The sequence below is a fragment of the Nyctibius grandis genome, chromosome 2 (assembly GCF_013368605.1).
Source record: "Nyctibius grandis isolate bNycGra1 chromosome 2, bNycGra1.pri, whole genome shotgun sequence".
In the NCBI taxonomy this organism is placed as follows: Eukaryota; Metazoa; Chordata; class Aves; order Nyctibiiformes; family Nyctibiidae; genus Nyctibius; species Nyctibius grandis.
The window spans coordinates 98,754,483-98,774,652 of record NC_090659.1 but is presented as its reverse complement, the minus strand read 5'-3'; the positions used below and the strand labels follow the sequence as shown (position 1 = coordinate 98,774,652).

Sequence of the window (20,170 nt, the reverse complement as noted above, 5' to 3'; positions counted from 1 at the left end):
AACAACTCCAAATTTCTTTGAGTGAGAAGGCTTCCAAAGGTTTGCAGCCAGAGAGTCAGCATGCCAGAAACCTTTTGTCACAGGAGAAGGCTGGTGTGTCAACAGATCACAGGTCTGTGCTCATCCCTGCCCCTGACCGGCTGACATGCAGGCTCTTGTGAATAGACACAAGACGATATAAATTAGAGGTTCCTATGTTCTTCTATACTTATGGCAGAGCTGCAGCAGGACCAGCTGCTGTTTGAGGATAGGGAACTGTAACAAGCTACTTGACAGCTGTCTCCTTTTCCCAGCCAAAAGGATCTTGGCAGAGGAGAGACTCTCCTTCCATGCATAGAGGGTAGCTGGTGGCAGGGAACTTGAAACCGCTGAAATACAATGCTGATCACAGTGGCCAGTAAAAACGGGTTTGTTATCTTCACTTGGATGTGATAAGAGCTTTGTGACAGATGCTAAGAAATGCTTTCATTTCCATTCAGATGTGGTTTCCTTGCATTTTGAGACCATTTTTTGATGAAAATATTTCATTTTATGAGGAATTCTATCATATTATGGATCTTTGTTGAATACATACAAAATGCAACATGTTCCATGGCTTTGGAAATAAGGACTGTTTTGCTGGAAGATACTTCAAACAGTGGGAATATGAAACTATTCATAAAAACTTTGTGAAAAGGAGGAGAAAATGAACATATCCAGCCTCAAGTGACTGTTTTCTCCCCTTCATTTTTACTTTTTCATGTTGGACTTCTGAATTTTCAAAACAAAACTAAAATCTTGCTGTTTAGCTTTTTTTCCCCCCCTTAATTTTGAGTAAATATTTTTCTTGTAGTCCTGTCCAGAAGTTTTGCATGCTGCATAAAATTGTCTTAGGGACAATAATTTCTTACTGAAAAATAGGCAAAGACTAACACAAAACATAATTTTGTGCAAACATTATTAAATATTACCAGTGATTTTCCTTTTTCAAGAAAATGACACTATGACTATTCAGGATCAAATAACAAAAGATTGCCTCGCTGAAGAAGAAAAAAGTATAAATCACAATGTTGTGTTCACTCTTATCCTGGTCTAGCTTCTTGTCATAGCTGCAGAAGATTCAATGAGCACATCATACATCTCTTGTATTGCTAAGCCTGAGAACCTCCAAATACAGAAGGAAGTTTGAAGAAGCCTAATTTAATTTACCTCAAATATTTTGCTGAATTTTTTAAAAAAAGTTTACCTTTGAAAATGCAACAATTTTCAAAGAGATTGTTGCTAAGTACAAGGAGTTCATTACAAAATCCATGAGGTTCCACCAATCGTGAATGTAGTCCTGTAGTCCACCATCCCACATCTGTTTAATTTCACCCCAGATAAAACCTGTAAATAGAACATAATTCATTAAGCATGAATATTAAATAAAAAGGCTATTCTAGACACTTATCTCACAATGGATTGATTCTCCTTACATTAATTATAAAGGGCAGGTGGATAAGTGCTCTAAATTACACAACTAGTTATGTGAAATTTTATCTTCCCATTAATGTTTCCAGAATTAATTTGTCAGGCAAAACCAAAGAAAATCATCTGCTTGTATAAGGGCAATTTCTTTGGCTTTCTTCAATCTCTTTTCCCATTGTTTCCTAGTAAGCATAAAAAGGGTCTTAAAACCAGTCACCACTGCCAACTCTGCCCTTGGTATCTTCCGCAATACAATTCAAACTGGAAAATTTATGACTGCAGGAGTCAATCCAACACATTATTTTTTTTCAGTTGGAACCCACAAAATAAGGAAGAGAATTTCTATTGTTGTTGTCAATGCTGAACTGAAGTCTCCCTCTTCCATAGGAAAGAGTAGTGTCTCCACCAGAATAATTTTATTCATTTCTTCCTTTGGGACATGAAGGAATGGAAACTGTTTTCAGGTGTGCAGAGCACACATTGCATTGGACACAAAGTCATACAGAAATATTCAAGCCCAATGGGAAATTTTGCAAGTTGTCTGACATGAACATGGTTTAACAGCTTGAGACAACTGTGTGGAGACTCGTTAATGCTACACACCTTAAAACCTCTCTGAAGAAGATAGTCCACATTATTGTATAATATGGTATGACAAAACAACAAGGAACATTTAGATGCATATTTCATATTATTATCTACAGAGCTTTTTTGACAACAATACCAATAAAGCCTTTAATTTTTCATAGTTAATTATTTTCTTAAAGGAATTTCTTACTTTTGTGCTCATTAAAGGGATAAAATTCACCACAAAAGAGACCAGTCTCTCACATATAGATTTTGCGACAGTTAATTTAGCACAGCTTTTCTCTACCTGCTTATCACATGTTCCTTTAGAAAATGTTAAACAGATTTTTTGCAGGGACCTATAGAGTCCCGCATCACTCTAGTCTGGGCTTAATTCACCTTGAACCTTAATGTTTTGTCTCAGGGGTCTTCTAGTTGACTGCACAGAAAACTTGGGTCTTCTCTCAAACATGATCCCTAAGAAGTAATTCCTGGTCTATTCTTGTTTGTGCCACGTAGGTTTTTGAGTTATTTGTAGGGCAGGAGGGGGATAGATGGGAGGAGTACAATTTCATTTTGTAGTGTTTTGGCTTGAGTCTTTCTGTCTCCTGATTGCTTTCAAAAGGGAAGGTCCCCTTCCTCACTACCTTCTCCCCTCAAATCTCAGCTACATGTTCCCATCTTGTTTCTGTGTGTCTTCACCAGTAATCACAAGCCTCAGGAGTATCCAAATGATCTGATTGGTCCAACTTGTTTTATTTTCATAAGGTTCATTTTCATCCATGCCACCATCACTGTTTCAGCATTCTGCAGAGCTGGGGGAACACGTACTGAGAAAGGACCATGGTGGGAACATGTAGACAGGAAAGTGTGATATGCCCATTTTAGTGTCTAAAACAGCCTAGACAGGCTGATTGCAACTCTATCTTTAGGTTATCAGATAAAACTAATACACAAAATATAGCACTGTTAAGAAGCTAACATTTATTTTCAACTGCAATCAATTATGATGAGTCACAGTGAGAAAACAGTTGAACATTATTGCATGGCAGGGTTCAATATCCACTAACAGTGTACACTGCTGCTGTTAACTGCCTAAGTGCCATCACAAAGGGAATACACCTTCACAGGGCTACCAGGTAGGGTCCTAAATGCCTGCCCATTTCAGCCTGTGAAATGACTTAACCACTTACTCTTCATAGAGCTGGTCACTCCTGACACACAGTATGAACATGACAACAGCAGGTCTGGCTCCCCCTTCCCTCCAAAGTCCCCTCCAACTTTAAACACACAGTCCATGTACTTGCAAATATCCCTGCTTGCTCTTCCACTACCTTTTAGGCATAACATGTTAAGCATCATCAGGTCATAAAAGCAGCTGTTTTGCGGGCTGCAATATACCCCTCACATTTCAGACACTGCTCTGAATCACCCCTGCTCCAGCTGCAGAACAGCACATAAAAATCACCATTGTGGCACAGGAGCCTGAAGAGACCTGGCTCCAGGCTCAGAGGAGACCTGGAGCCAAAGGCTGTGTAATATGGATACGGACCCTAAGCCTCAGTGTTAGAGAACAGTTCCTTTTTTATTTAATAATACAGATGCAGCCTCAGGATCTTGACACTGGAAAGACTGCTATGGCACAGAAAGCAGACAGTTGCATTGATAGAAAATCCCCAGATAAAAAGGCTTTATGGAAATCAATACACATTCACAGAATTAAACTCACTCTTCTGTAATTCATGACAGTTAAGCACTCCCTTTAAAATACACTTTGAAAACAGAGCAGAAACAGGTTAGGATGATTAGTAAGATGAATGCTTAAGCAAGAGGCTGTAGGTTCATTAATCTCTCCTGCTGAGATACTCCGTGATTCACAACCAGCCAAAGACATGAACTAACAAAAATGCAACAAGGCTGTTCTCTGTAAGACTGTCGCTCAGCATCATATGCTTTGATAGCACTGCCTGAAATACAACAGACTTATGTACAGATTGAAAAAAGAAATGCTGACTAATGCTGCTATATTTGATCTGTTTTGTGAGTGAAAAGCCAGACTGTTCTTCCAAGCACTTCCTGGGCTTCAGAAAATGAAATGTAATTGTAAAGTTGACACTAACAGAGAAATACTGACCTATTATAGAATAGTGGAAGAAAGTGTATGGCTATTGTAAATTTGATCATTTTGAATTAGAAACACAACTAATCCAAACTACCAATAATGCTGAAGTTGTTCAGCAGCTGAAAGTTCTCAGCATACTTTGACATCATAATCCTGGTGGTTCTAAATTTTTTCTTGTTTCAGGACAACTTTTATGTTCATCCTGCTGCAGGGCTTGTTCTTTTCAAGCAAATGATTATGGAAAACTGGAAATCCTACATTTTTGTTTGCTGTACTGGAGATGTGACAGTTCAGTCTTTCTTGCCAGCCAAAGCATCTAAGTGCAAACTCCAAACTATATAAACACAGTTACTGAGATCTTATGGGACTTCAGAGAACTTGAAACTAGGCTGACTGATGGATGCTACGTTTGTGACAGACACACAATCCATGCATGCACAGCAGAGCTTCCCAGACACGTCTTTTTGAAGGCAAATCTTTGAAGGTACAAAATCCTAAGGTTGATTGTTAAAATCCACAACTCCACGGCAATCTCACCATGAAAGCTGAGATCAGAGTCTTTGGAGGTACCAGGTCTCTATGGCTAGGTATCCTAAGGGGTGCTCAATTAGAGCAATGAATGCTGGAACAACTGGGATCTCTGGAGTTCTGTAAATCCTCCCAAGAGTGCCTGAAGGGCTATCCTAGAAAAGCATAATCTGAAATCCCAGAGCCTTTCTGCAAAGTGGAAGACTTCCCTAAGGCCTGGTGAGCTTACATGATGGAGCTATTCTGAGCAATGAACCTTAGGGACTCCAAGTTGTGCTGTTTAGGATTAATTTATGGTCACATAGCCAGTCTTGTTGTAGATCATAACTTTTTGCAAGAAGGAAGGGTCAGGGGGAAGTCAGTCAGCTCTTACCTTCACAGGGTCTGATAGAATATGCCAACTTCGTTCTATTACATTCATTGGGAGAATCAGGAAAAGGCTAGGAAAATCTGTGTATTTTTTTACAAAAGAAAAAGACATCCAGAGATCAGGGCAGCATCATCTCTGTGACCTTGCACACTTCCCTTTTCTATTTAGAACATTGAACACAACCTGACTTTACTATCTAAGGAGACTTTTGGGCAATTCCAACATACAACCTGACATGATAGAAGAGGAGAAGACATGCAGTGACAAGACTGTCTAATGGGTGCATTGTTACAGGTAGGAAAGAGATCTAGAGTCCATGCATAGTCTGCTTATCAAGGTGCCAAAGCAGCAATGTTATCACATGGTGACAGAGCTCATGTCAGAGCTACGTGCTCAGCAACAAGAAAGACGACGTCTCAACAATGCAGAAGGGACATGACTAGCCTGCATACAGGTACAGGAAAAACTGCTAAGGGGAACCAGATAAATACAAGGGGTAGATCTAAAAGCAATAGCCTTTAGACAGTCAGGCTGGGGACAAGTTAATTTCCCAAAGCTCTCTTTACCTCCCTCATAGGAAAAAAGCATCTCCAAGGCAATAATCCCATCATCTATAGGTGGCTCAATCTTCCCATTGATTGAAAAGGGTGCCATGGAGGATTAGGCTGAATTAAAACAGATGTCTAACTTCCAGGTATCTGCATTTAGCTGAAATCCACCCAGAGCAGATTTCCCTGTTTGAACTCAACAACCTTTGCTGTATTCTGGTTGTCTCTTTGCTCCAACTGCATCCTTCCTATCTCTTCACCTATCCATTCCCCATCAACCTGCTTTTATAATTTATTGCCACTTGAAAGGAAATTATCAACATTATGCAGTTCTTCCACCTCTTAATTGACTTAAATTGAAAAGTTGAAGGTGAGACTTTCAAGCATTTGTTGCATTGTTTATAACTGGAGGAGTTATATTGTTAGATACTGGAGGAGTAAAGAGAAGTAACAGCATGGATATTTTGAAACAGGCTGAGATGATAGAAACAAATCTCATTAAACACCCTGTGGTTTTAATGGGATCAAACAGACATAAATTCAGGGCAAGAATCCCACAGACCACATGAGGCCCTAGGAACGACAGACACCATGGAGAGTTTTTGTACAGCACTGTGAAGTATTATACGTGCAAGCTGATCAGTGCAACCATTTGACTGAAGTCCAGTTTGCCTGATGCAAGAAAGGAACTAAAATAGATCAGATAAAATAAAATTTGAGAAAAAAAAATGGAATCTGTGTGCTAAATATATTTTCTTTTTGCAGTAAACATTTCTAAACATTGATGAAAAAAGTTCTTTCTTCTAAAATAAACCCTACATATTGTAAAAATAAATTTTATCCAAGCCAACAAAATGGACAGAAATTGAAATGCTCCTTACTGAAGAACAAAAGGCACTGAAATAAGAACTGTCTTAGAAAAATACCATCTTTCATTATAATGACTCATCAGACTTTTAAAAATCTTTAAGAATTGAGTAATGGATATCACATACTACATATGATCAATCTGTAGATTTTTGTATATATAGATAGATCAATACATATACACTGATAAGACTAGCTTTTATTTTATATATTTATCTATAGACTTAGATTTTGAAGCTATATTTCCAGCCTTGAAATCTTTGGATATTAGGTACTGAAATGCCTTTTAAAAAACGTGGACCTACTTTTCTGTTCATAAAGTACACTCACACCTTGCAACTTTAAGCAGGGCAGCAGCTCAATACTCTTACAAATATTCTCTGTCCCTTTGGATAAAGCCTTGGGTTAGGCACAATATCTTTTTGTGCAGGCTGGAAGATAGCTTTCAGATGGTAAAAATTCTGGATCTATCCCGATTGATCTCATTATCAATTCACAGCTAATTAGACCTGTGATTTTACTCCTGAGGAAGATATCTCTCATTCCCATGCAAAAGAAACAAACAACAAAAAAATAACTCCCGTACAAAATCCATTCAAAGGTGTATTAAGTTCAAGACAAAAAATCCTAGATATACCTTGTCTAAATTCCTTTCTTGTACTGAATCTTGAGCAACTACAAAAATCAAATAAATCTTCCATCAACTGTGAAGATTCACAAAAATGTTATGCCATTGCCACAACACTGACTTTTGTTATTTATAAATATAATTATGGTTAAAGTCTCACTGTAAATAATAACATCAAGATTTGTCAAAGAAAGATATGAAAGGCAGTATCCTGAACTATTTTTAGTTTTAAAAAGATTTGTGGATCCTTAGCTAATTTTGTCCTTACCTTTCCCACAAAAGGTTGGTTGCTCTGTGCTATTTTTGTTCCTTACCATTAAGTGATGGGAAGCAAGAGGTTCCTCGGGGTCAATCTCTGCATGCCAAGTTCAACAACAACCTTTTAGTATGTTTCTTGGAGAACGTATTTTCACTGGACTGTGAAACCATTTAACTGACAAACTCAACTTTGCTCTACTATGCAATCCAGAGTTTTTCACAGATGTAACAAGAAGTGAGACAAGCTGCTAATGATCTAAAGCTTTCTGAAGCAAAGGAAAGTCATTCCAGGGAATACAGTGAGCATTAATAAGTCTTGAATTATCTATCTATCTCTTCTGTTTTATACCTGAGCTGATGAACTGATCTCTGCTGAGGATATATGAAGGTAACAAGAGGAACAGAGAGGCATCCTGGCATAATTCAGGGGGTCCCAATCTCTGGGGCATATTTTGTTAACATAATACAGCTATTTCAAAGGAAAATGCACAAAATTAAAAGTATGCCTTCTGCTTTTCCCTGGGGACAGGGAAACGGGTGCTTGGGAAGGGAACAACTGTGCACAGTGTCTGGGTCCTGTGTCAGGTCAGGCAAAGAGCTGGAATGACACGGCCAGAGGCACCGTTTATGTCCCAGCTCTCTTCCCAGGACAGTTATGCTCAAGCAAGCTGATCTGGGAATTGCTGGTTTAAATTATCTGTGCACACAACTCAACACTGAGGATATTTAATATCTAACCTCAATTCACTCTTTGTCTTCACTTTCTTATCTGTACAACTGAATTTAATTCCTTCCCCTACAGAAGCAGTGAAGATGAGTTTAGTAATGCCTCTGGAGTGCAGTGAAAAGGTAATGAACAATATAAGGATTATGGTGCATTCGAGCTTTTTGGATGAACTATACTCTATCAGAGATGAGAGCATTCAGTGCTGATTATGTACCAGCACTCCATTTACTCTTGTGTTCAAGGAAAAGTATAATTTCTAAGAAACAGTGATCAGCTGCAAATGAAACTAGTCTAGGCATGGCATTATGAATTATGGTGTTGTGTTATATATATGTATTTCACCCACTACAGAATGGCAGGTGCAAACGGTTTGGACAATCAGCATTGAACAGCCCCTCAAATATTTATGGCTTAGTTTCACCACCTATTCCAATACCATCAGATTGTTCAGTTGCTTGAGTATTTATGCAGTAAGGCATCCATATAAGTGGGATAGCTGTTCCCTTAGCTCAGTATCTTTAGAAGGGACAGTAGCCAGTATCTTTAGATCACACACTTCCTTTCATAACTTGAATAGCAAGAAATCTGACTTTCACAGTACTCCTATAAATGCCAAAAGCAAATATATGTAAATAGCAGTTAATTTTTTTTAAGCAGTCTTTTGAATTTCCTATGTAAAGTGTTCTGAAATGCAAATGAATTGAAGTTCATTATCATAGTGAAAGATTAAAGGAGGTTTAACTTACTACATCTATCTTAACATTATTGGCCCTTTTTCGTCTATTTTTTTGCCTCTGTAAAACAGGGGTTTGGTAAAGAATTGGAATACAAGTCAAGAAAAAAATGTTTAATGTCCTGGAGTGTATGCAAAATAAATTGTAACCCTGGATTGACTGTTATGTTCAATATGAGTTGGCTAGTGGGGTTAATAAAGTTCAAATTAATCAGAGATACTAATCCACATCATTTCAGGTTCATGGACCTAAGCCTTCCACATCAGTGGCCTGTAGATGATGATGGTGTAGTCGTCACGATCTAGAGACACATGGAAGATACCATATTTTTGGAATGTATCATGTGCTTAAACAGAAGTGTCTAGCACCATTTTAGATGCCCTACATATCCAGGCTGACCACCTCGTGCATTGCCAAAAAAGGTACAGGCTTCCTGTAGGGTATTTATTATAGGCACAACCTCTCTGTGAGTATATCAGACTTCAAAAATGGGACCAAGTGACTCTTTGTAGGCACCTGAGTTGCTTTCTTTATGTTTACTTTGATTTAATCTCCTAATTCGTAACAACCAAACTTGCTAAATGCCTGAGTTTGGAGTAAGGGGCTGTGGACAGGTATCTAAATATGGAGATAGAGTACAGAAATTCTGCACATTTTTGCTTTTGAACTCTGCTCTACAGAAATGTTGTAGACAGAAATTTAGCCAGCCAAAAGTATTGGTCCATTCTCTCAGGTACTTTTGCATAGGAGTCCATAAATTTCTTTAAAGAAAAAGTATATCCTCATTTACTGCTTGTAAATCTATATTAAGCTCAACAAGTTTACATGACAAGTAGAGTATGCATAATTTTCCTCATTATCCTTTAATCTCCAGGGCTTCATTGAAAATGTTTGTGGCAGTGATTAATATTGATTTAATACATAAAATACTTTCTTGCTTTCACAAAAATATTGTGGAGAGGGTAAAGACCAAGGCGTATATCCTAACTATTACCAATGACAGCCTTAATTTATAAAGCAATATGTATCCAATGTGTACAGTACTGCAATCTAATATTCATTAAAGCGTTGCATCTCCAAACATTTGCATGTTCCTTATCTTTGCCAGCATTTACTACATTCTCTTGGTGTTGCTAGAGTAATATAATGAAGATATTCTTATCAGGTAGTTAATAGTAAGAAATATAGTTTTCAAGCATGCATAAGGCTTAGATCCACAAAGGGATACAAGACTTGCAGGTAGAATAAATGAATGTATAGTTTGTCTATGAAACACAGAAAGGCCTTTATAGGAGTGCTCAAAAGCTCTGAGTCCTGCACAGAGCAGCTCAGCATCATATGTTCAGCTCTAGGCAAGGCCAGGAGTGGATATTTAGGGATGAGGGAAACTGCTCATCCCCTTCTCTCCTATTAACAGGCATTTAAGGATTTGAACATCTCAATACTGAGGATCTAAACTTCGTATTTGGGAGCCCAGTCCCATGAAGTGGTTTAGTCATTGAAATATTCCATGATTCATTGTCTAAATTAAGTACACAGTACTGAAAGTAAAATTCACCATGCAAGAGACCTAAATTCCCCATAAATAGCATTTCATGCTCACTTTGAGTTTCAAGCGCCTAGCTGAGGTCCACAGCTGAATACTGAGAGCTAAGACAGCCTGGACAAGAGGAAAAGCAGGAACTGGAAAGAGGAATGAGCCTCAAACACTGCATCTCACCAGCACTTAGAAGCCCATCTCAGGGCTTCAGTTAAATGTCTACATGAGACTGAGTTTCAGTGTCCAAAACACCTTTCTTTCCTGAAATGCTTAAACGATATCCCCCAAGAGTAGTGTGAATGTTTGGCACTGCAGCTTTATGGCTAAAATTCTTGCACGGGGAAAGGAAACCTGCCTTTTCTCAGCCTGAGGGAAGACTGAACCTCTGTCCCAGGAAAGTACCAGGGCAGGAATAATGGTGTGGGGGTGAAACACTCACCACTCCTTTTAAAAATAGGAGAAAGGGAAACTTAAGGAGAGAGAATTAAAGAAGACAAAAAACCCAATAGGTGTCTTTAGCCTCCTTACTAAGGGCCCCTACTAGGAAGCAAAGGCATCAAAGCTAGGCTTTGCACATGCTGCAGGCCTTTTCTGTTTTCTTTAGCCTCAAGCTGTATGACTGTAATGTTAAAATGTGAAATATTTGAATGCTAGAGGAGCAAGCACAATAGTACTCAATTTAAAACAAGACAGAAGTCCAAAGAGTATCTCAGGATCCTGCCAAAACCTGCTTCCATCAGCAAAATATTGTGATTGCAAGAAAACATCTGATTGCACTGAATACTTGTCTATATATGATTATTTTATATTACCTTGTAAAAGCAGAGTTCTTGTTTGCAGCTCTAAGGTACTGCCTGTGGGAGGGAAGTTTTCCATAGCTAATAAAAGTATACATAAAATGAACATTCAGACAGTCATCGTTAAAGAAGAGAACTCCCTTTATGTTTTGTACTCTGAACACTGTAAAAGGCCATTAAAGATGATAGGCAGAGCACTGTTCCATCTCACCTAAATTGCGGCTGATCCTGAATGCTTAGGGAAAGGATTTGAAGAAAGAATAAAGTAAAATCTTCCAGGTTTGCTAAGTGCAGGTGTATCTTTGTCCAGAGATCATATCTCTGCCGCTGTGACTAGGAGCCATTGTTTATGACTGGTTTGATACTACGGATGGGATTCAGGAACCAAAGCACAGTCTGTAGCTCCATTTTAGATGCAAGACACATTTAGAAAGGCTTTTCAAATTTGGGATAGATTTTTACTAGAACAGCAAAAAAACACATATGGCTACCCATATTTAACTGGAGGTCATGGCACCATTGAAAGTGTTTTCCCAATGAAAAAGTCTCTTGACTTTTTTATCATAACCAAAACAAGACATTGTTCTTTGGCCTCAGTTTTGGAAATGTCAACACCATTCTAGATTAAATCTTAAACACACAAAGACACATATCAGCCAACACCACCAACAACCAAAGAACAAAATAAAATCATCGACATGAAAAATGTTAAACTTAAATATTTAAAACCTAGTAAATCTACAAGTAACTGAGTAAAAGGTCCTGTTACAGCAAGAGTCAGGCAGTCCTGACAAGAAGTGGCTCTCCTGATGTTTAAATAAATAATTTCATTAGTGAGTCCAATTTTGGGATTCCCAACAAAAAAGAGATATTAACTGACTGAAGTGAACCTAGTGAAAGGCTATCAAGGTGACTGGGGGCTGGACCACCTCATGTACAAGAAGAGGCTGAGGGACCTGGGTTTGTTCTGCCTAAAGAAGAAGACACTAATGGGGGGATATTACTGCTGTCATCCACTAATGAAATTGCTGCTTATGAATAACCGGAGCCAGAATTGTCCTAGAGGTGCACATTGGAAGGACAAGAGGCAGCAGTTGCATGTTGTGGCATGGGATATTCCAGCTGATACCAGGAAAAAAGCTCACCAGTGGCTAGACACAGGCACAGGTTGCTGAGAGAGGTGGTGGATTTCCGTCCCTGGAGAAATTCAAGATTTGACTGGTCAAGGAACTGAGCAATCTCATCTATCTTTGTAGTTAGCCTGTGTTGAGCAGTAGTTTGGACTAAATGGCCTTGAGTGGTCATTATGTACATTATCCTTCTTTCTGACTGAAGTTGTGTTCCAGCTTTGTCTGGGATAATTTTCCTCTTCTGCACTTTGTCACTACTGGCTATGTACAGCTTCATCCTGCTGTCCGTATTATCCTTTATATCTGCTCCCTGCAACACATCAGTTTGTACTAACTGATTAATTTTTTACACAACAGTTTCTTGACCAGATTTAGAAGATTATGCACAGTGTACTTGCCACCTCTATGTTCACTTCACCTGAAGCGTCTTGCTGTGCCATTGGTTTGGATGTACATTGTGCTAAGTACTGACAAGACTGTACACTCCCATACATCCCACCAGCTGACCACAAATTTTTGCAGTTTGCACAGTTCTCAAACATCCACATTCTCTATAGATTCACATACTCCAATAGTATAAACCACTCTGACAGAAAGGATGGGGAATGCATTGTTAAAGAGATTCAGTAAGGCTGCATTCCTGCTCCAGGCACTCTTCTGAACAACATAATTATGATGAGCATTTAAAGATGCCCATAAAAGAGCAAAAAACGCATCAAAACAAATCTGCCTAAAAAACGTCCTTTTTGCTGCAGCCACTCTGAACAACTGACAGGGAGCTTTTTAACCACATCTATTAAGCACCAAGTTTGTCTGGTTGGCTTTCTCCTCTGAATTTTGTAGCATTCCCTGGTGAGCCAAATGCCCACTCTAAGAACATTTAGCATGGTCACTGCTAGGTTTGAGGCTAGGATTCACGGCAGAAGAACAAGTATGGCAAGTCTATATGGACCAATATGATCCTTATGTGAGCTGCAGTCAAGGCACACAGAGGGTAAGCCAGGGCCTTACATAATTTCCCCTTTGCATCACTGTTATCATGCTCACAGGCCACTAAGCAACTGGATGGGGAATTTGATGATGGAAAATATTGTTCTTCCTCACTTTTTTTCACAAGATGAGGTTCTTGTTTTTCCTGTCCTTTTTTCAGTGGTGATGGATTCTCAAGTATAGGAAACAGGCCTAATGTTTCTGTAGTGTGAAGCATCTGGCATGCTTGGGAGATCTGAAACAACAGCTAATAAGAAGAACAAAATTCATTTTCCTTACGAGCAAAAGATTGTTTCTTATTTGTTTAAATGAAAGGACGGGAGATTCTGACTCTTCTTACCAAGAGATTTTTCTCCACAACTGCTTCTTAAAGCTATAACATTAGCCTTGTTATACTGACTTATTGTTTCAAGGATAACCACCACATACTCTAAAATCACTTGTGTAGTCATCTAATCATGTAAAAGACAAAATTAATGCAGAAGTTTCCTTAAGAGACTTTTAAAATGTAAAATCGATAGTCTCCATGGAAATGTAGCCCAATACAGGTTTTTCCTCTGAGCCTCCTACTCTAGTGACACTTTTAATACGTGCTAATTAGGCACATTCAGCCTTCTATTACATAGTAGTAGGCAAATGCTAATTATGGTTTGATTGTTGGGAAAGCTTAGATCGTTATGGACAATCTTGAAACTTCTCAAGTTCTATGAAATATATGTATGCTGAAATTCACGTCGATGAGAAGCCTGGAAAGCAGAGCTCCTCTTCCTCTCTTCATTTTAAGGGAGGTAGCTATTAAAATGCAAATCACATGCAGAGCTATTTGAATTAGGAGAAAGACAAACAAAGAATTCTATTGTTTAAAATGTTAATAGTTTTGACATGCTGTAGCAGCTCCAAGACAACCTTTGATTTGGGAAAAGAGTTTACTTGGTCATGTTTCCAATTTCAGAGAAAAACCATAACCCTAGAGCCACATTAGTTTTGTCTCAGACTTCAACATTTTTCGTTTGCATCCAGAAAATGCAAAGATATAGTTATGTACCTGAGAATTAGGCTCCCTTGTGCAATTCAAGAGTTCTGCATTTACTCTTTTTAAGGATACTGCATAACTATATAGTTTGAAGAGACAAGATGACAGACTAAATTGTGGCCTGGAAACTAACCTTAGCTTATTGATAAGGACTTAAATAAAACTATTTAGTTTATTAAAAGATTAATAGAACACAGTGTGTATGTATGTGAATATGAAACCAGCAGGTTTTGGCTGAGTTTCATTCCTTTGAAAAAAAAAAAAACCAAAAAAAAAAGCTGAAATAGACATGTTCATCACATTCTGTGAGCTGAAGTGTCCTATGGAGATGTGCATCTGTCTCCTTCAATGATACAGGGAACTTTGGTACCTAATGACTTGTCTGACATTACAATGGGTGAATCTGGGGCCTTATTATTTGGGTGGGCTAAGGCACTGCAGAAACCAAAGTCTGAAAGATGAACTGAGCAAACGTGAAACTGGAACTACAGGAAGCCACTAGTTAGGAAGCACTAGAGATCAGTGTATAAAATATATCTTTTTAGATGCAAGAGATTCTGGAGGGCACGGTTTCTCTGAACATTACACTCTAGATTAACCACAAACTATTTGACCACATGGTATCTGACTACTGATCTTTATTCATGCTCATGAATATTTGTTTATACAAGCAGTTCCCTTGACTTGACCTGTACTGCTTGCAGAGGAAGGGCTTATTCAGCACAAGCAGTACTGGCGTAATCTGGCCATATGAGTCTATATTGCAGATATTAATGCTGCTTTTAGAAATTATACTCATCTTGATAGTCATAATTCTCAGGGTTAACGGCTTCTTCAAACAAGTGCTTTGGGATGCTGAGTTACTTAAACCCTTTCTTAAGTAAACAACGGTGTCAGAGGTTGAGGGCAATGGAGGTTCTTCCTCTTCCCACTGCATGTTTCCTGCAGAGGAGTTAGTCACCAAAATTTTAGAACTGACTTTAGCTGAAACTAACCCTTGCTCTTCTCAAATTGTGCCTTTTTTTCTGGGATGTAATTCTTTTCTTTAAAAAGACAGGTTAATGCTAAAAGCCACTTCAGCATGTCAAGGTCCATGTGTCAGCTATGCATTTGTTCATATTATGCTTTAGCCTCAGGATACTGTGAAAGCTGGATAGATACTGATCACCTGCTATTTCGGAAGGCCGGGTAGAAAAGCTATTAATATCTCCTCTGGGCATGGAACAGCACAGAAGAGCCCTCTGCTCCTCCTCAGCATTGTAGCATTTGGGTCACAACAACCCCATGCAAGGCTACAGGCTTGGGGAAGAGTGGCTGGAAATCTGCCGGGCGGAAAAGGACCTGGGGGTGCTGTTCAATGGCCGTCTGAATATGAGCCAGCAGTGTGCTCAGGTGGCCAAGAAGGCCAACAGCATCCTGGCTTGTATCAGAAATAGTGTGGCCAGCATGGCAAGGGAAGTGATCATGCCCCTGTACTCGGCACTGGTGAGGCCGCACCTCGAATACTGTGTTCAGTTTTGGGCCCCTCATTACAAGAAAGACATTGAGGTGCTGGAGCAAGTCCAAAGAAGGGCAACGAAGCTGGTGAAGGGTCTGGAGCACAAATCTTATGAGGAGCAGTTGAGGGAACTGGTGTTGCTTAGCCTGGAGAAAAGGAGGCTCAGGGGAGACCTCATCACTGTCTACAACTACCTGAAAGGAGGTTGTAGCAAGGAGGGTGTTAGTCTCTTCTCCCAAGTAACAAATGATAGGAAGAAAGGAAACAGCCTCAAGTTGCACCAGGGGAGGTTTAGATTGCATATCAGGAAAAATGTCTTCACTGAAAGGGTTATCAAGCATTGGAACAGGCTGCCCAGGGAAGTGGTGGAGTCACCATCCATGGAGAAGTGTAAATGAAGTGTACATGTGGTGCTTAGGGACATGGTTTAGTGGTGGACATGGCAGTGTTAGGTTAATGGTTGGACTTGATGATCTTAGAGATCCTTTCCAACCAAAATGTTTCTATGATTCTATGATTTATTTCTAAGGAAGTAATGTATCAGACTAATGATTTTTACATTGGTTTCTTACTTCTTGATGGTACAAAACTGGGAAAATTTACTGGAGGAAATTTTTGTTAATATCTAAATGTGAATCTCACACACTGAAGTTAGTCTGAGTTGTCTGTAGGGAACGTCATTCTAAGTAGCCTGCCAGATTGATTAATTCCTTTGCAATAATACTAGATATTGGCTTTTATTAAGTCAGTGGCAATATTTACTCAGCGAAGGACAACACACCTTCTGACTGTTGACTGGTGATGAGGACTTTTTACACTGTGCCATCATGGGGGAAATCTTAGAAAGCAGTTTATCTGTGTAAGGCAGGTCTTTCTGAGAGGTTCCCGGCAAGTAAGTGTACACAGGGTTTTCAGTCATGCATGCTTGTTTGCTTAAGTGAAACACAGATGTAGCCCTGCCTCCTGCTTCCCGCAGTGCTCTACCGAGGAACATATAGAGGAAAAGCCACTGACTCATTCTTCACTGGAATATCAGGCATTGCCAATTAGTGTATTATAAATTCAACACTGCATTGTAAATTACGTATGATCAAGGCCAAAAGCCTTGCCAGTTTGCTTACTCTAAAAAAAGCCAAGTGTTTGGGAAAAGTTGCAAAAGTGAAGAGAAACAGCATTTTAATGGGAAGCTCTGGGAAAGGTAACAGTATCAAAAACCCACCAAAACATTTCACTAAAGTTTGTGCATGAAATTGTCTTTCTGATGACAATTTAAATGAAAATATCAAACTTAAATTCTTGCAGTTAAGGCTACTAAGTCCCTAGTTCTACAACTTCATTTCAGTCAAGACCAAGTATATTTGGCCTAACCTGGTCCAACTTGTGTTGGTTCCTGAAATAAGAAACAGGGAAGAGATCACAGCACACCAAGAGAGAAACCATCTAGCAAGGGAGACATGCAAAGGTAGGGAGGACCTAGGATAGTCCAATTCCATAGGACTGATCAATCACACAGGAAGACATTTAAGGCTGACATGGCCCACACAAAGCAGGCTTTCATTAAAAATTTTTATTTTAAACTACCAGGACAGAGTGGTAATCTTTTCCCCCATTTTAAAAATGCTTGGGGATTTTCTTATTCCTTCTGATGTAAACTATTCTGTTTGAAGCTGACCGACAAGTTCTCATCAATGGTTTTGCACATAAAAGATATTCTGCATGCTTATTTTAATGAAAATACTCACTTGAAAATGCTGGTCAGCACTATTTGCAATAGGTGGGTCTGTCATATTAGAAAGAAGCATACTTCAGGTAATTAAGGTTAGTGATAAGACTCCAGAAATGACACCGTGCCTCATTCTAATACATGAAAAATAATTATCGTGGCAAAAAGACCCTTTATAAAAAGTAGACTAACAAAGAAAAAAAATGGACACTTAGAAGAATCAGAACAATTTCTGGCCCGGAGAAAACAGATATTAAAAAGAATATCAATATGCACGCTTCAGAGCACTGCTTAATCACAGGAAGGAACCCTCGATATTTTTGTTTTCCCTCACTATAATATATCAGGTGGTGACACTTTGGATTTTTAAACTCTTCCCAAGTTGTCTGCTAGTCTTGCTAGGTGCTGGAGAAGATGGACAGTTTGCTTTTTTTGGTAGGTCAATAATTCATGACAGAACTCTCTACTGTATCTTCCTGCCTCAGGAATGCTTGACAAAACCACAGGGGTCAAAACACTTTTCACTGTATTTTCTTTAGTAATACATTTACCCAGGACCCACGGTAATATCATCCACTCGACGATGGTTGGTGGCGGTCCCTGCATGCTCAAGTCTGACCTGTCAATGTGCTGAGAGGCAAGCAACAGCAGGAACAGAAAAGTCAAGTAGGATGCAGTGTGGCAGATAAATTTGATAAATGGCTTTCTGATGAACAGCCCTAATGGGCTTTTTGGAGCTATCAGGTAGCACACAGAGAAGACCGGAAAAAGGAGTCCTATCACAACACATGTCAACATCTTCACAGCCCAGTGTCGCCTCCTCCATCCAGGGAACTCATCGTACCAGCGGGATGCAAGCAGCTGCTGGCAGTTGGGCTGAGCAACAAACTACAGAGAGAAGAAGAAAGGAAGACTGTTAGTTCCTTGTTACCTCTGTAAAGCTATTTCCATGTGATGTATAGTAACTTTCTGATAGAGATTAAAAAAAAAAATCCACAGCCTGTGCAAGCCCACTCATACTGATAATACCAGTAAGACAGGGCTGGGTCAACCTGCTCTTCCTTCAGTGCAAAAAGTATAGCACAAAGCCATCAAAATTCACTTTTCACAATAAAGCTTGATTTCCCTGTCAGTTGAGTACACAAGGAGCCAACAGACTGTAAAACACATGTACCTCAAAAGCTGATTTCAAACTGCAAAACAAGTTCACAAATACTTCCGCTATTAGACCAGCAACATTTGTAGAGAATTCACAGAACCTGAGGTGGAGTTACTATGAAAATGAAAAGCACGACTGACATCTGTAAACAGTGAAACCGAATTCCACAGCCATGAAGGAACTATTCTCAGTATGTTCCTTGCTAATTCTCTAAAAATCGGGCTTACATGCTTTTACACTGACAAAACTCTACAAATATGTTACATAATGCTTGCACAATACGAACTAAGGACTAGCATTCCCCAGTGCTTCACTAATCCTTGTCAGGATATATTCCTATCTATCTCATACAATATTTTATGGTTTGTCTGTTCTCCATGATGTGATTTCAGTTTTTAAAACATGATCCTTAAAATTGAATTTCACCAAAAAAATCCAAACGCAGTAAATATTTCATATTTTTCAGATAGCTTTTCAAAGAAGCTTTAAATATATTCCAGGGTTTTAATTCATATTTTATTTGATCACTAGTTCCTATTTTCCCTAATGCTTTCTTTTATAAAGGGGACATAGAGTGGCAGCATGCTAGACTTGACATAAGACATATGGAATAGAGGCAACATATGCATCAGAGAGCCAGTTGTTGCATTTTATTTAAAAAAAAAAAGGAAAGAAAGAAAGAAAAGAAGCATTTTCCTTATGTTACACACATGCATATATACATATATTGGTTTAAATCATTAGCTGAAGACTTAATAAAGCTATGCAGAAACTTCTTATTAAATAATAAAATTGTTAATTACACCAAATGATTTCAGATTTGAATTCTCATTAAATGCACCTAGTTTTGAATTTTACATTATTTTGATAATACTTATAACCACAGGAGCCAAGTTCTTTTGGGGATGAATAACTTCTCAAACAGTTTCTGAAATCACTGGGATTACTACTGGCAGAAAATGTTATTTAGTCTGGAATGAAACGAGAGTCAGCATGCGTCTTTCTATACATGCCTGGATCTTGTCAGAAATGTTATCCTGAGCCAAATTCAAAACTGGTGTATGTTAATGAAATGCCAGTGTCCCTAGCAGAGATGTATTTGCCTACCAGACACCAGCACTGAAGCTGTCCCTGACTGTTGTGAAAGAGAAGAAAATTCACTCATACTGTAAGCATCTGAAAATAACCTTAAACAAGAGTAACAGAGTGTTCTTCCACTAGGAAAAATGTATTCGCAATGTTTCAGGGTGTTTGTTTCAAGATACAAATGTCTGGAATAATACTGCATGCAATCAGAGCAGATGGTTTCTAAGTTATATTTTTGCCAAGTTTTTAATGGGGGTCTCCCTAACAAAATTTTTCACCTCTGCTTGGGTAGGTACAGACTAGTGCTTTGCTTGACTAGTGAAAAAGTATGACTCGTGGACTAGTTCCTGGGTGAAATATTTTTGTTTTTTTTCCCCGGATCCATGCTTGTTTCCCCTTCTTCATAATATCTTCCCATT

General features: G+C 38.8%; 1 protein-coding gene across 1 annotated transcript in view; it reads right to left on the bottom strand.

The window, feature by feature from the left end:
* Positions 1-20,170, bottom strand: part of TRPC4 (transient receptor potential cation channel subfamily C member 4) — a 167,242-nt gene that overhangs the window by 24,452 nt on the left and 122,620 nt on the right. The window contains exons 4-5 of the mRNA XM_068419822.1: positions 18,058-18,394; positions 1,226-1,365 (exon numbers count right to left, since the gene is read on the bottom strand). Of these exons, the coding sequence (XP_068275923.1) occupies positions 1,226-1,365; positions 18,058-18,394 (477 nt within the window). The remainder of the gene's footprint in view (positions 1-1,225; positions 1,366-18,057; positions 18,395-20,170) is intronic.